General features: G+C 44.7%; 1 protein-coding gene across 1 annotated transcript in view; it reads right to left on the bottom strand.

Annotated features, from left to right (window-relative positions):
- The window catches only part of LOC137645830 (dehydrogenase/reductase SDR family member 12-like), a 73,012-nt gene that overhangs the window by 39,333 nt on the left and 17,549 nt on the right, over positions 1-16,130 (bottom strand). Inside the window, exons 2-3 of the mRNA XM_068378807.1 lie at positions 12,519-12,601; positions 8,791-8,924 (exon numbers count right to left, since the gene is read on the bottom strand). Coding sequence (XP_068234908.1) covers positions 8,791-8,924; positions 12,519-12,601 — 217 coding nt within the window. The remainder of the gene's footprint in view (positions 1-8,790; positions 8,925-12,518; positions 12,602-16,130) is intronic.

Genomic DNA, 16,130 nt, shown 5'->3' with positions numbered 1-16,130 from the left:
TTCCAATGTGGTAAGGCGGTTGACTCAATATCATGGCCAGATACTCCAGATGTTGAGGCAGAGGAAGAGAAGGCTCCAAGCAAAATACCATGAGCCCACACTCATGGTAAGCATCCGGAAGCTTGTCCCGGCGCTGAAGAAGGTCGAAACTCGAGCCTACCGGAGTTGACCAGCCCTCCAAACAGCAGAGGAGGCGGAAGCCTGCACCTGAGCGGCCAAGAGGAAGGCAGGGAGAGTTCTCTGGGGAAACAAACCTGCTATGCCACGGCGGGATAGCCACACTGCATCATAAGCAGGAATACTTGCAGTCTAGGCTGAGTTCGACGAGCACCCTGGAAGATGGATGGAATGGAAACTGAAAGTACCCGTCCTTACGATCCAGGGTTTAAGGAGTCCTGTCGCCTCGTTACCAGTCTGATCGATTCTGCTGGTCTACGCTGGCCGAAGTTTGTTCGACAAACTTGATCAGGGCTGAGAGGTCGACTATGGACATCCCCTCTCAGATCCTTCCTTACAAGAAAGGATCGACTGAGGGGGCCGGGGGTGAAGCCGTCGATGATCCTAAGGAAGACCTTCGCCTAAGGTATGGATCATTCTGCCCAACCGGGCAACTCTGCTGACGCTATGGCATAGAGGTTCAGAGACACTGAATTCGCTGACAGAGACGGCAGGCGCGATATCCTTGGCTACTCACAGAGATTGTGCGGGAATGGGCATCGGGAAGCTGTCATTCGGATGAGTAACTTTAAGCATCCTCCCAGCGAAAAACCTGCAATCCTAGAGTTCGTGAACTCCTTTTAGGACTATGCCCCCCCGGGGGAGTCTCCCGTGCCCTCTGTTCCTGACAGGAGGAAACTGCAATTGGAACCTTGTCCCAGTTGTCGTAGCCGATAACTTAGGCCGACGTGGTTGAAAGAAAAGGGCGCTGGAGCCCTGCAGAGTCTGGAAGAAAGCGCCTTGGAGGAGTGAAACCGGAAGTCGATTTACTCCGCACAGCAGCTGTCTAAGTCTCTGTCCTTGGGCACAAACAAACTCTTCTCAAGGATGGAAGGGTGTCTGAGGTCGTCGACCTCCACAGATGAGACACCCGAAGGAAGCCCTCAGTCAGCGCGTCCAGATGGTACAACATCGAGCTTGTCCGCAAGTTAGATACTTAACGACGAAAGGCCAAGGTGCCTGAGCTCGAGAGGAGGAAAGTACCCTTGTAGCTTCCTTGAACCAAACCTCGGGCCGTAACCGAGGAGGGAAAGAACCTGGTAAGCTCCCAGAGGAAGAGGTAAGCAGTCACCCCTTGTCCGATGGAGAAATCTCGAACGGAAAGCCCCCCCCCCCCCCCGCCAAAAATCCTTCCAGGGAATGACGGGGAAGGGCTAACCCAGGTTCAGGAATAGAGGAGTGTTGCTCAGATCTCCCTTAAGTTTCTCCTATTCTTGCAAGTGCCATGCTCTGTGTTTACGGGGTGAGGCAGTGTTCTGGAAATACGCTCCAGAAGAACTCGCCAGGCTGGTCATGCTGCGAAAACCCCATTGGGAATCGTGGTCGCAATAGCCCTGGAGCTCGCGCGACGGGAATTCCTGGTGGTCGGCGAGCGATAACCCATAGACGAGCAATGGATACTGCAAGAAATAAGCCGACATTTGTGCGAAGAAACACTGTAGGTTCGCGCGACGGAACACCATCCGTCTGCGCGATGGAAAAAATCGTTGGTTCACGCGTGGGCGAACATTGGAGAGCATGAGCGTAGACGTGCAGGCACGTGGGCGTGTGGGCGCGCGGGCGAGTGGTCGCGCGGTTGCACGGGCGAGCGGTCGCGCGGTTGCACGGGCGAGCGGTCGCGCGGTTGCACGGGCGAGCGGTTGCACGGGCGAGCGGTCGCGCGGTTGCACGGGCGAGCGGTCGCGCGGTTGCACGGGCGAGCGGTCGCGCGGTTGCACGGGCGAGCGGTCGCGCGGTTGCACGGGCGAGCGGTCGTGAGGGTGGGCAGGTGGATGAGAGCGAGTCCGAGGCGGCAAACGCAAGCGTTAGCGCGATGGCGAGGAAACGTGCTGCCGCATGGGCGAGGAGGACCGCTGGCGATATGGATCAACAAGCGATCAGTGGTGAGCTGGTGAGCGCTAACGCGCAGGTTGGCGATGGCGCGTTGTGTTATGCCGACGCGATGATCGAGCAGTATGCGCAGGTGAGCGATCGTGCGTTAGCGAGCAGTATGCGAAGGTGAGCGATCGCGAGCAGTGATCAGCATGCGCCGGGTCACGCGATGGTGATCAGTATGCGCAGGGTCGCGCGATGGTGATCAGCATGCCAGGGTCGCGCGATGGCGATCAGCATGCGCAGGTTGGCGGTCGCGCGATGGCGAACAGAATCTGCAGGTGGGCGATCGCGTGATGGCGAACAGCATACGTAGTTGAGGGTCGCGCGATGGTGATCAGCATGCGCAGGGTTAAGCGATGGTGATCAGTATCCGCAGTTGTGCGGTCGCGCGATGGCGATCAGCATCCGCAGGTGTGCGGTCGCGCGATGGCGATCAGCATCCGCAGGTGAGGGTCGCGCGATGGCGATCAGCATCCGCAGTTGAGGGTCGCGCGATGGCTATCAGCATCCGCAGTTGAGGGTCGCGCGATGGCGATCAGCATCCGCAGTTGAGGGTCGCGCGATGGCTATCAGCATCCGCAGTTGAGGGTCGCGCGATGGCGATCAGCACCCGCAGTTGAGGGTCGCGCGATGGCGATCAGCACCCGCAGTTGAGGGTCGCGCGATGGCGATCAGCACCCGCAGTTGAGGGTCGCGCGATGGCGATCAGCACCCGCAGTTGAGGGTCGCGCGATGGCGATCAGCATCCGCAGTTGAGGGTCGCGCGATGGCGATCAGCATGCGCAGGTGAGCTAGTAGCTGGCGAACCATGTTCCTTCAGAAGTGTTGGAGAACGTTGGCGTGCCGGCTGTAACACACGTGGGCGATCCGGAGATCGCTGGCGAGCTGATGATCGCTGGCAGGCTGATGATCGCTGACGAGCTGATGATCGCTAGCGAGCTGATGATCGCTAGCGAGCTGATGATCGCTGACGAGCTGATGATCGCTGACGAGCAGAAGGCTACGCGTGGAAGCCTGCGCAAAGAAGAAGAGTCCTTGACCCCGACCTGAACAGAAGTTCTAGATCGCGAGGGCGAACAGGGCGCGTAACAGGAACCAACAGGAACCGCAGGGAAGATCATCTTGAAAGCGCTGACAAACAGGAGAGCGCTGATGAGCAGAAGGGCGCGCAGGGAAACCCTGACATGCAAGGGAAGAACCCCCGTGGGGGCAACCCTTTGCCCCGAAGGGATCGTTGTCCGCCGGGAGACTGATGTCCGTCGGAAGACCGTTGTCCGTCGGGAAGACCGTTGCCCGTCGGAAGACGAGATCAGACTGCTGTCCATCTGCACCAAGGCGGAAGATCGAGAAAAAGGAGTTGTAGGCTGCAAACAGAGATCCAAAAAGGCGCCTCAAGCACCCTTATAGGGAGATGAGAGGCCCTTACGACGAGGCGGACGGTGGGCCTTACGGCGAGGGAGGCCAACAGCAACAGCAACAGAAGAAACCTCCGAAGAGGAGTCTCTATGAGTGTACTCTCTCGCGAACGAAAGAGAAACACTTCGTGGAAGAGACTGGTCAGCCAGTGACCTAAAAGGAGCAATCCTCCGAAGAGGAGCTCCTGCAGTTGCCCAGCCCCTTGAGCGAAACTGCAGGTGCGACCGCTCAGCACCAAGAGCATAGTCGCACGAAAAAAAAAAAAAAAAAAAAAAAAAAAATAGGCAGAGAAGAACCCCCCAAAAAGGGGAAAAACTCAAGCCTGGACAGGAAAAACTTCCCTCGGAAGGAAAGTTATCCGCCCAAGGAGGCAAGCCTCCTGAGTGTTCTAAAATGAACTGGAGAGCTGTCCGTCGTCACGGGAGTACTACCAGTAGAAGGAGACACGCCCCTGACGAAAATACAAGGGGGGAGGCAGCAACAGCCGAATCCCCAGGACTCAACAAGACAGCTCACACCGTTGCTATATTACAGAAATGAACTAGATCGGTAACTGTAAAAAAATAAAACAAATACCGTATATATTCGTGTAATGTTCGACTTCGTGTAATGTTCGACCCCCCTTATTTTGCCTTCAAAATCATGAATTCATCATATACCTCATGTAATGTTCGAGTCTTGATTTTGGCAGTAGGCTAGAGGTCTTTTATCTCCAGCATACCATAATTACCAACAAAGTAAGGGTTATGCCTAAGTGCGACAAACAAATGTATAAAACAAATCAGAACAACACCTAAATACTAACATCTGTTTACAATAACAATTGAGTATTCAGCGCACATTTTCTAGCGAACACTTTAGTTGTAAACAGACGATTATCATCACCCGCCTAATAGCTTTCAAAATCAAGCAAACACTACAAGTAGCAAACAAAATTAGTTCATCGTTCTGAGTAACAAATTACCATTACCGGTAATTGCAGGTAATTACGCTGATTATAATTACCCGTTATGCTAATCATTTTTTTCCTCACAATATATATGAATAAGAATTTACTCATAACCCATCAAGATGTCTACCGAGAAATATAAAAAATTTACAGCTGAAACAAATAACGTTCAAGCCATAAAAATGTTTGGAGTTACCGAAACTAGCGTTCGAACTTGGAGAAAAAAAAATGTGGATTTAATTAAGAAAATTTTTTGCGGTTTATTATTAATGACAATTAATATACCATACAAAGTAAAATAAAATGAGCATAATTTTTTCATTAACCATATCACGTTATAACATACGCAACCCGACTGTTTGCTAGCTTCATGCCTGCTGCGTTATGGTAAAGTCATTACTCGTAGCGGAAAAAAAACTATTCAATATGGTTTAGGAAATAAAATCCATGCTAATAATATGCCTGGTGTTAAATGAACATGGTTAGTACTGTATACATACGCCTAGCCTATGTTTACCTACCGGTAGGTAGCCTTATATACGTGTAAGTATAGCCTACGATTACCTACTGGTAGGTAGCATAGCCTAGGGTAATGTTCACGTAGGCCTAGCTTACGTTTACCTACCGGTAGGCCAGAAGTTTTTACTTTTTCAAATATATATCTCGTGTAATGTTCGACCCTTACTTTTTTAACTGAAAAATAGGCCTTCAAAAATCGAACATTACACGAGTATATACGGTAATATTAGTACACATTCATTCCCCCGGGAAGGCTCTGAAGAGGAATCCCAAGGGAAAGGAACAAGAATTACACAACAGGCACGTGCCCTCACAACCACTTACACTCGCGGAAGGAGAGCTGTAACCAAAACAGAATTATAACAATGATAATTATGTAACTATGTAATTACGTAATTTAAAAATGAATGAACACTAAAGAAAGAACGAAAACCCCGAAAGGAATCGTTCTACAAGCTGAAAAACAAAAAACAACTACAATTAGATTCATAACTAATTGAGACAAATGTACGGCGTAGCAACCCCCCACACGGAAAGGAAGCTAGGCTACAAGGGCGTAGTAACACGTAGTAAAAGGGTGAACGACCTCAAGAGAGAGAGAGAGAGAAAGACATAAGTCAAACTCGATCGCCACCCATAAAAATACGCCGTGGTGGCCTAACTGCCGAGGCCTCCACGTAGATATCGTACACTACACACACACATCTGAAACGGAAACTTACTTATTTCTATACTCAAATATATATACAAACATGAAAACATGTTTACATATATATTGAGTAAATGAAAAGTAAGCGATTAAAGACAAAACAGATAATGGCTGCCAAGCGAGGACCAAGACAGAGACGTCTGTCACAGTCCGAGCCAAAAGTGAAAGTGAGTATTCACCTGTGTGTGAGGGGGAGGAGGGGTAGCTAGCTACCACTCCCCTACCCCCCCCCCGCTAACTAGCGCGGGGGTAATACACCCTCGTTAAAATTCTAATGGCTCGCCATTTCAGCTACGCTAAAAGTAATACCCTTTGTAAATAGCGTGGTTTGTATTTCGGTTACGGAACAAATTGTAGTTAAAAGCAAGACACTGTAAGGTCCAATGCCTACCGACTAATACAAAAAAGCAAAGCACCTGGTTTGCTGCACATTGCATATGTAATCAATCACAAGCTCTGTAGAGCACATATTATTGGTAAACAATAGGAATCGTGATGTTAATAGTAAGGCACTTCATTGGCACAAATGCTCTTCTTATTACATGAGAATCAGATATGAAAAATGCTCCATGCTGAGATAGCACGGATGATGTGTCAAACCCCCAACAGAGTCAAATCTTGATTGATTTGTCACATTGCATGGTTCATACAGCACTACTTCAAGTACAAACAAATTACCGGTATGTGTCCTGAGGCAATTCCATGTAACCTGTGTACACAGATGAAAGAGGAAAATCTCTTTGGCAATACAAGAAAATGATAAGAACATATCAAAATGAGAGAGAGAGAGAGAGAGAGAGAGAGAGAGAGAGAGAGAGAGAGAGAGAGAGAGAGAGAGAGAGAGAGAGAGAGAGAGAGAGAGAGAGAGAGAGAGAGAGATCTCTTCCAAAAAGCTCCCACCCATAGTAGAAGAGGACACCCATGAGCAGCAACATAGCAGTAATACCTCTTCTGCAAAACCCACTACCCTGATGCAATTGTTGCTACAGGATACAGTGATAATTTACTTTTAATTGGGCAAAAGTTGGATGAACAATTGCCTTCAGCACCTTTGGTGATATATGTATCAGCTGTGGTGTGATCACTCAGTGCCACAAGCACAAATAATAATGAACACTAGTATAAGAAAACAATATTAGCAGGCCATCATAAAAGGTGCAATTACATTTTCCAAAAATTCTCTGGATGTTCCAGTCAGCTTCAATCTTCATTAGAAGAATAGACATGGGGATATTTTTTCTAATACAGACCTCAAAAGCTGAGGACCTACAAGACAACTCCTTGGCCAGGTCGGATTAAGATAACCTATCGGTACTTTACTGTATCAGAATGTCATGGCATCTAAAATTAAATCTTCACTCAAAACATTTTAATATTTTTATAAAAAGAATTTAACCTCACTACAAAAGACAAAAGTTGCATAATAGGATGAAGGAAACATTAATACTATTAAAATGCAGCATATAACAGACTGCACAGCAAACATTAAGGTAATATATCCAAAACCTATTTATGAGTGTTGTGTTAGTCAAAGAACAATGAAATTTATAACTTTAAATCTTGGCCAGGTAGGATTAAGCTACCATATAGATACTGTACAATATCAGAATGTCATGCCTTTTAAAGTTAAATCTTTGCTTAAAAACACTTGAATTCTTTTATAATAAGGAATTAACCTCACTACACTATGACAAGTTGCATAATAGAATAAAGGAAACATTAATACTATTAAAATTCAGTATATAGTAGACTGCACAGCAAATAGTAAGGTAACATATGCAAAACCTATTTGAGTGCTATGGAAGTCAAAGAAAAATAAAAGTTATAACTTCAAATCTCCACTAGAAAATAAGGCCAATAATGTTACTTGCAATAATTATAACAATAATACACTACAGTAATACCAATAATAATAATAATAGTAATATGTACAAAATAAAAAAACAGAAACACCTAAAACTAATAAATCTTAGAAAACAAGTACAATACGTACAGTAATAAACCAATAATTCATGATACCCAAAGTTACTGGGGAAAAGTTACCAGAGTGAAACAATGTGAATAACTCACACTCAAGGGAGTACTCAGGGTTTGACACAAATCTACCAAAGCACTTCCCCCAAATTTGGAGGATAGCCAACATAAAAAAGTTCTACTTTTCTTCTCTTAGCTCCTCCCAGCCTGACGAGGAATTTAGCCGAGATTGGTTGTTACTGCTAGGGTGCCACAGCCGACTCTCCCCCTTATCCACCACAAAGGAAGCTTCCTATGCTGAATCCCCTACTGCTGCTACCAAAGCACTTCCCCACATTTTGGAGGGTAGGCAACATAAAAACAAAGGGGGGGGGATTTTTTCTTCTATTAGCTCCTCCCAGCCTGACGAGGAATTCATCCGAGTTTGGTTAGTACTGCTAAGGTGCCCCAGCCGACCCTCCCCCATTATCCACCACAAAGGAAGCTTCCTATGCTGAATCCCCTACTGCTGCTACCTCAGCAGTCACCAAGGTAGAAGTAGTAAGGGCTAAGAGCTAAAGTGAGATGGAGAGCCTTTGCTTTGTTTACAGCTAGAATGGGCATATGTCGGTACATCTCAAATCATAAAATTTCTAGTATGTTCACTAATCACTAAATAAAATGATAAATTTCAAGACAAGTTTTATTGTCAAAATGCATCAAAAACAGAATTCAACCAATTCTGAAGTGATCAAGTGCTAAAGTATGACTGCATTTAAGAAATATGAGATGGCTAGTGAAAGATCATTAACACTACTTTATTAACGATGTACTATGACAAAACATTATAAAATATCTAAGAGCATAATGAGTGCAAAAGTAACTTGTTGCTTGTTTAATAAACTGACTGGCCAATGAGTCAATTACTACTTTTACCACCAGGTGTGTTGTCCAAAGATCTGCTTATCCAAGTGAGAGTTGTGTTTTTCTTTTATGCATGCGTGTTTGGTCATGGAGTGGTGAGAATGGGATTAGGCAAATGTAAACTGATGGGGTTAGGCTGAAAAAATTCAATCTAATTACAGGGATTATATTTTTTTCAAACATGAACTTTACAACTGCCATTGCAAAAAATAAATAGATTAATGTTTACCTCATTCCCAGATATTTCAACAATTTCTTTCTTGGCTTCTTCAGCAGTGGTAGAGTTACGACACACCATGTGAATGTTTCCTCCTCGTTTTGCAATTTCAGTAGCTATGCATTTCCCGATGCCACTATTTGCCCCTGTAAATTAAGAAAATTATGAAAATACTTACATTACTTCTATGAACCTCCCCTGGTGTTCATATTGCTTTCATCTTCAGAGGCTTGGAATGTCAGTGTCAGTGTTAGCCCCATAAGATTAAGATATTCCCTGTCTATCTCCTTCCAATATACTAATGACTATAGCAAAGTAATGACACTTACCAGTAACTAAGAGCAATAACATGCTGTGCCTGTCATATTGCTCTTCAGTCTAAAAGTTGACTTAAGAATAATAGCTTGCCATGCTCTTTGTTCGTTATGTACTTATTTTAGTGATTAAGGTCCGCTTCACAAGAGCTTTTGGAAACCGTGCGGCAGATTTCCGCATGTCAAAGAGCATGTCTTCACACGAATGGTTATTTACCGTGCGGTTCGTCTACATCAGGGAACAGAATACTAGCCTGTGTTTGTTCGAGATGGAGGGCGTGAAGAAGAAAGTGGTCTTTGTGTATACAGTATAATAAACAGGGTGCTAAACATAATAATAATAAATATTACAATAATATCAATAAGAATCAATATCATAATAACAACAATAATAACAATCATGATTAATTCAACAACAATCATCCTCATTTCTTTTAATATAACGGGATCACAGTAAAATACTGATTGATTGGTACACCACTGAACTGGTGTTACAACACTTTCCAAAAATAGATTCCTCTTGAAATTAACCCAAACTTTTCATCACCTGTCTGGAATCTAATCCAATGTCAGCTTAAGTCACTAATGCCTTAATATGGAAGAGTATACAGTATATGATATGTGATTCAGCTTACAAAACAAGCTTGTTGCATATTCAGAGGATGCTACTCTTTTTACATAAATTCCATCTCCTGAACATAGATGTATGGTTGCTGAAATCTTTAATAGAGATCTAGCTAAAATTAGTGCTTGGGGCATGAAGATGAACTGTAACAAAACTCAAATGTATGATTGTAAGTAGGTCGAGGACACTGGCTCCTCAACATTCAGATCTTTGCATTGACAATATCTCTTTACCTATACTGTACATAGTGCATTTAAAATTTTGTGTAATTCATCATTGAAAATTTACTTCTGAGAAACACATTTGGTCTGTTTATTCTTCAATTGCACAAAAAATGGGCTTATTGAGTCTTTTTAAGATTTTTGGTGATCAGTTTATCCTTAAGAATTTTTTTCATTTTTTCATTCTACAGTACTGTACTTTGTTTCAAGTACAACACTGTTCTCCTGTCTGGTTTTCAGTTGCTGAATCTCCTCTTAATTTGTTGCATAGAAATTTGTGGTCTATTAAATTCCTTATTCTTGATTTGGACATTAATCTCTAACATTGCCATTTAGTTATTTATTTATGCATGTTGCAAAAGATTTTTTATAATTCAGATCATCCATTGCACTCAGATATTCTCAGACCGTATCATCCTGTCCACTCTACTAGCTATGTAGTTAATTCTAACAGCCATGCTTTCTCCATCAGAAAGCACAATACTACACAGCATTCTAAAAGTTTTATTCTAGCTGTGACCAGCTTGTGGAATGATCTTCCTAATACGGCAGTTAAATTGGTGAAAATTCAGAAGTTCAAACCTTAAGTAAGTTCTTTTCTGTTGAACAGGTTGACATAAGTCTCCTTTTATATCTTATATCTGATTTACAGTTTTTCAAGAGTGTTACTGATTTTAATGTGTGAAAGAAACGATTCTGTGGAAAATTAAATAGCATGAAAGATTGCAAATAAAGAAGCAAAAAGTACTGTAGCTAGAGCAAAGACACAAGGAATGAATGAGTTGTATGAGAATTTAGAAACATCAGAAAGTCAGAAGATGATCTATACAATAGCAAAAATCAGAAACAGAGCAACTAAAGATCTGACACACATCAAGCAGACAAAGGTCCAAAATGGGGGAGTGTTGTCAAGGGAAGAGTGTATAAGAGTAAGATAGAAAGAACATTTTGAGAAGCTGTTAAATGAAGAAAATCCCAGAAGAATAACACAAGAGGGAGACCCCGAGTAAGCGCAGTCTCAGATATCTTCACAGAAATAAGAAGTACCCTTGATGAAATGAAAAATGGAAAGGCTGGTGGATCTGACAGTATACCAGTTGAGGTGTGAACATGTCTGGAAGAAAGGGTGTTAATATACTCTAGGACCTCTTTTAAGAAGATCCACAATCAAGAAAAAAGCAATTAATTTTAATAGCAACTTCAAAGAAACCTTACACAAGGGCTCAAATTTAGATCCAATCAAATATTGTAGTACACCATCCAAATTCCACACTGACTGGATTTTCTTAAAAGCCAAATCCAAACCAATATGATGCAAAACTCAAGTCATCTATAAGCCTCAGTTAAAGAAGCAGATAAATCTTTTAAATATCTTATAAATTTAATGAATTTAATGATGTTATTTAAATTGTTGTCAGCTTCTGAGATCTTTTCATCTTGGCACCTAGAAAAGCAGCCAGGTCTTCTAGCAGTAGGTAGAAGACCTGGCTGCTATAACAAACATTGTTTTGTTGCATTATACATCCAAGCAGTTGTCTGAGAAGAGCGCTCTCTCTCTCTCCCTCTCTCTCTCCCCCTCTCTCTCTCCCCCTCTCTCCCTCTCCCTCTCTCTCACCCTCTCTCTCTCTCTCTCTCTCTCTCTCTCTCTCTCTCTCTCTCTCTCTCTCTCTCTCTCTCTCTCTCTCTCTCTCTCTCAGGCTAAAATGAAGCTATGAGAATCATCCTTTAATTTAGAGAGTTCCAAAACTTGTTCATGACTAGATGAATCATGACCAAAGGTGGAAATGCATAAATTCATTGATTCTATCAATTTTACAACATTGTCTTTACTTCCCAAGCTTGATGATCTTGAACAGAAGAACAATATAGATTCAACTTCTTGTTCACTAAAGTTACAAACATACATATCATCAGTTTTTCCCAAACCTACAAGATGACCAGACACACTTGAGGATGAAGAGACTACAGTATTCCATTGGTAACCACTGATCCTTTCTGCTTAATTGACCGACTAAAACATTCTGATTCCTAAAAATGTTCTAAATAAAAGTTTATGAGCCAAAAGGATAAGAGTTCTTGATTTTGAGAATTCCTGTTTCTTGATATACAGCAAAGCTGTTATGACGTCTGTAATAATCTTTCATTAAATACTCTGAAAGAAATTGTGCCTTGAACACAACTGATATATCTAGGTAATTTTTGTGCATATGTGACTTGAAATTTACTGATTTCTTAATATAATACAATTATTCTGTTACAGAGCTTGTCTACTTCCTCATACAGCAAACTATAAAAGGCTATAGATAAGAGTTAACAAAACTATAATGTAGAACTACCCTACAACATTCTAGAAATTTAAACCTTCCAAGTGTTATTTTCCATAAAATGGAAGTTTATGATGGTTATTCAGTAATGAGAATAAACCATAAACAGGAAGAGAGAAATATGCCAACTTTTATAATCTAAAAATGTTAGACATACAAACTGATCTTTTTTTTAGTTTGAAGAAAATCCCTTCAATAAAATTTTATTCACGATGGAATAAAAAGACATTCAACAGCAATGAAGTACTATACTAACCTGTTATCATATAGTGACGTCCAGTGCAGTCTACATCTAAGTCTTGTTCCTTGAAATTTTTACTGGCAGCTTGATATCCACCCCTGAAGATAGGATGTTTTTTTGAGAAAGAATATCTAAAATTATCAAGTTTTAAAATAATGTATGAACAGATAATAAGGATGTAAGGTAAAGTTTGCAGACTAAAATTAGCTATGTAATATACTATATAAAATAGTACATGCATAGTTATCTCCCACTTATCTATTTCATCAGATCCAAAGTGGTGGTGAAATTATGCAAAATGTAGAGATGAGTAATATTCTACACACTTAGACTATACTAGCCTGCCCCAAACCTTAGCTATCATTGTAGTACTTTTCCAGTCCCAAACATGACAAATTCGAAGATAATTTGTATTTTTTCTAACCATACAAACCTTAGATATTTACAAAGGGTTTACTTTTAGCGCAGCTGAAATGACGAGCCAATAGTTTTTAACGAGGGTTAATTACCCCCGCGCTAGTTAGCGGGGGGTGGGGAAGGGTAGCTTGCTACCCCTCCCCCCTCCACACACCGGTGACTTGCTTCACTTCACTTAGAGGTAGGACTTGACTTGGGGGTCAGGGATGGCGGGCACATATGTGTAAATAGCTAAGGTTTGTATGGTTAGGAAAAATACAAATTATCTTCGAATTTGTCATTTGTTCCGTAACCGAAATACAAACCCCGCTATTTACAAAGGGTGACTTACCCCTTAGGAAGGGTGGAAAGTCCCCAGCCTTACTGACTTCGGCTTGCCCGGGGGCTCGATCCCTCAGTGAGCAGCACTAGAGAGAGGGAGCCCCTGTACCTCACAGGTTCCTAGCATCGCTAGGAACGAGTGGCCTACATAAGCAGTGTGAGGAGGAGAGTGTGACTCTTCCTATGAAGTTGACCTTGAGACCTTCAGATAGGAATTCTAGGATAGGACGTTCCCCATACCACCTCGTCAGGGTATGGGAGACGCAACAGTATTAAGCTTAATACTAGGAGCACAAAGAAGCATGGGTTACCTGCAGAGGTCGAGGTCAGCTATGCGAGGACCAGGATGCTGCTTCCCCAAGAGAGGGGAGAATGAAGAAAGAAGTAAGGGTCAGACATACTCTTTCATTCACGCAGACTAAGACCGGGTAACAACGCCCTCAACCTACTGCTACTTGTCCAAAAAGGAGCCTGAGGTTAGACCAGCTGTTGTGCAGCCACCACAGGGCCGATAGAGAACGTATCGAGGCTCCTGTGGGTCACGTCTTGCAGGTATTGGGCTGTGAAGGTCGTTTGACGCTTCCAGACCCCAGCTTGAAGTACCTGCGTCACAGAGAAGTTTCTCTTGAAGGCCAGGGATGTAGCAATACCCCTGACATCGTGGGCCCGAGGGCGACATGACGGAGGAGGGTCAGGATTCAGGGCATGGTGGATAACCCTTCGAATCCAAGCTGAGATGGTGTTCCTGGTGACCCTCCTCTTTGTCCTGCCTGTGCTCACAAACAAAGCACGCACATGAGGACGGACTGCAGCCGTTCTCTTCAAGTAGTACCTCAGACACCTCACTGGGCATAGTAGCAGCTGGTCTGGGTCGTTTGTTACAGAACGGAGACTCGCGATCCTGAAAGAGTCGAACCGAGGATCCGGCACTCCAGGATTCTGAGTCTTGGCCACAAACTCAGGGACAAACCTGAACGTTACCTCCCTCCATCCCCTTGAATGGGCGATGTCGTACGAAAGACCATGAAGTTCACTAACTCGCTTGGCCGAGGCCAAGGCGAGTACGAAAACCGTCTTCCAAGACAGGTGGCGATCGGAGGCCTGGCGTAATGGCTCGAAGGGAGGTCTCTTGAGAGACCTGAGGACTCGAACCACGTTCCAAGGAGGGGGTCTCACTTCCGACTGGGGGCAGGTAAGCTTATAGCTACGTATGAGTAAAGAGAGTTCTAGCGATGAAGAAATATCCACGCCCTTCAATCTGAAGGCCAAGCTTAAGGCTGAGCGATAGCCTTTCACTGCCGAGACAGAAAGGCGCATTTCTTCTCGCAGATACACGAGGAAGTCCGCTATTGCTGGAATAGTGGCATTGAGTGGAGAGATACCCCTTCCATGACACCAACCACAAAAGACTCTCCACTTCGCTTGGTAGACTCCCTCAGAGGACCTTCGCAGGTGCCGAGACATTCTCTCCGCAACCTGTTGCGAAAAGCCTCTCTCCGCGAGGAGACGCTGGATAGTCTCCAGGCGTGAAGCCGAAGCGAGGCTACGGCCCTGTGAGGGACACCGGAGTGGGGTTGTCTGAGAAGCTCGTGTCGTGGAGGAAGCTCCCTTGGGAGTTCCGTCAGGAGTTGCAGAAGGTCTGGAAATCATTCCACGTGATGCCATAGCGGAGCTACTAGAGTCATGGAACAGTTGACCGATAGTCTGGTCCTGTTGAGCACCCTTCTCATCAGACAGAATGGTGGAAGGCGTACACGTCGATGTTGTCCCACCGTTGCTGAAAAGCATCTTGCCAGAGTGCCTTGGGGTCCGGGACTGGTGAGCAGTACAGGGGCAGCTTGAAGTTCAATGCTGTCGCGAACAAGTCCACCGTCGGGGAACCCCACAAAGTCAGGACTTTGTTGGCTATCTGAGGATCCAAAGACCACTCGGTACTCACTATCTGCGAAGCCCTGCTCAGACTGTCGGCGAGCACATTCCTCTTGCCAGGAATGAAGCGAGCTGATAGTGTTATCGAGTGGGTTTCGGTCCACCTCAGAGTCTCTACTGCAAGATGGGATAGCTGTTGTGAAAAAGTGCCTCCCTGCTTGTTGATATAAGCCACTACCGTGGTGTTATCGCTCATCACCACCACGGAGTGACCCGCCAGGAACCGTTGGAACTGCTGAAGAGCCAGAAAGACGGCCTTCAATTCTAGCAGGTTGATGTGTAGGCACTTTTCTGATTCTGACCAAAGGCCTGAGGCCCTCTGGTTCAGAACGTGCGCCCCCCACCCTTCTTTTGACGCGTCCGAAAACAGAGTCAATTCCGGGGGGAGGACGAGAAGACTCTCTCCCTTCCGCAGGTTCTCGTCAGCCAGCCACCACCGCAAGTCCGTCTGTTCCAGAGACCCCATTGGGATCAGAATGTCCGGGGAATCGGATCCTTGATTCCACCGGGACTTGAGCCGCCATTGAAGGGATCTCATCCTGAGGCGGCTGTTTGGAACCAGACGGGCCAGGGAGGATAGGTAGCCTAAGAGACGCAACCACGATTGGGCGGGGAGTTCTTTTCGCCTGAGGAAAGGTTCCGCCACCCTCCTCAGCCTTGCTATCCGGTCGTCTGATGGAAAGGCTTTGTGGAGATTGGTGTCTATTAGCATGCCTAGATAAACCAGTCGTTGGGACGGCTGCAGAGAGGACTTCTCGAGGTTTACCACGATCCCCAGATCCTGGCAAAGATCCAGAAGCCTGTCTCGGTGCCGAAGAAGGGTCGACTCCGAGTCTGCTTGAATCAGCCAATCGTCTAGGTAACGAAGGAGACGAATGCCGTTCCTGTGCGCCCAAGTTGAAATCAGGGTGAACACTCTGGTGAACACCTGAGGAGCTGTGGAGAGACCGAAACACAGCA

Source organism: Palaemon carinicauda, chromosome 8 (genome assembly GCF_036898095.1).
Source record: "Palaemon carinicauda isolate YSFRI2023 chromosome 8, ASM3689809v2, whole genome shotgun sequence".
NCBI lineage: Eukaryota > Metazoa > Arthropoda > Malacostraca > Decapoda > Palaemonidae > Palaemon > Palaemon carinicauda.
The sequence above is the reverse complement of the archived record's forward strand: the minus strand, read 5'-3'. Positions and strand labels throughout refer to the sequence as shown.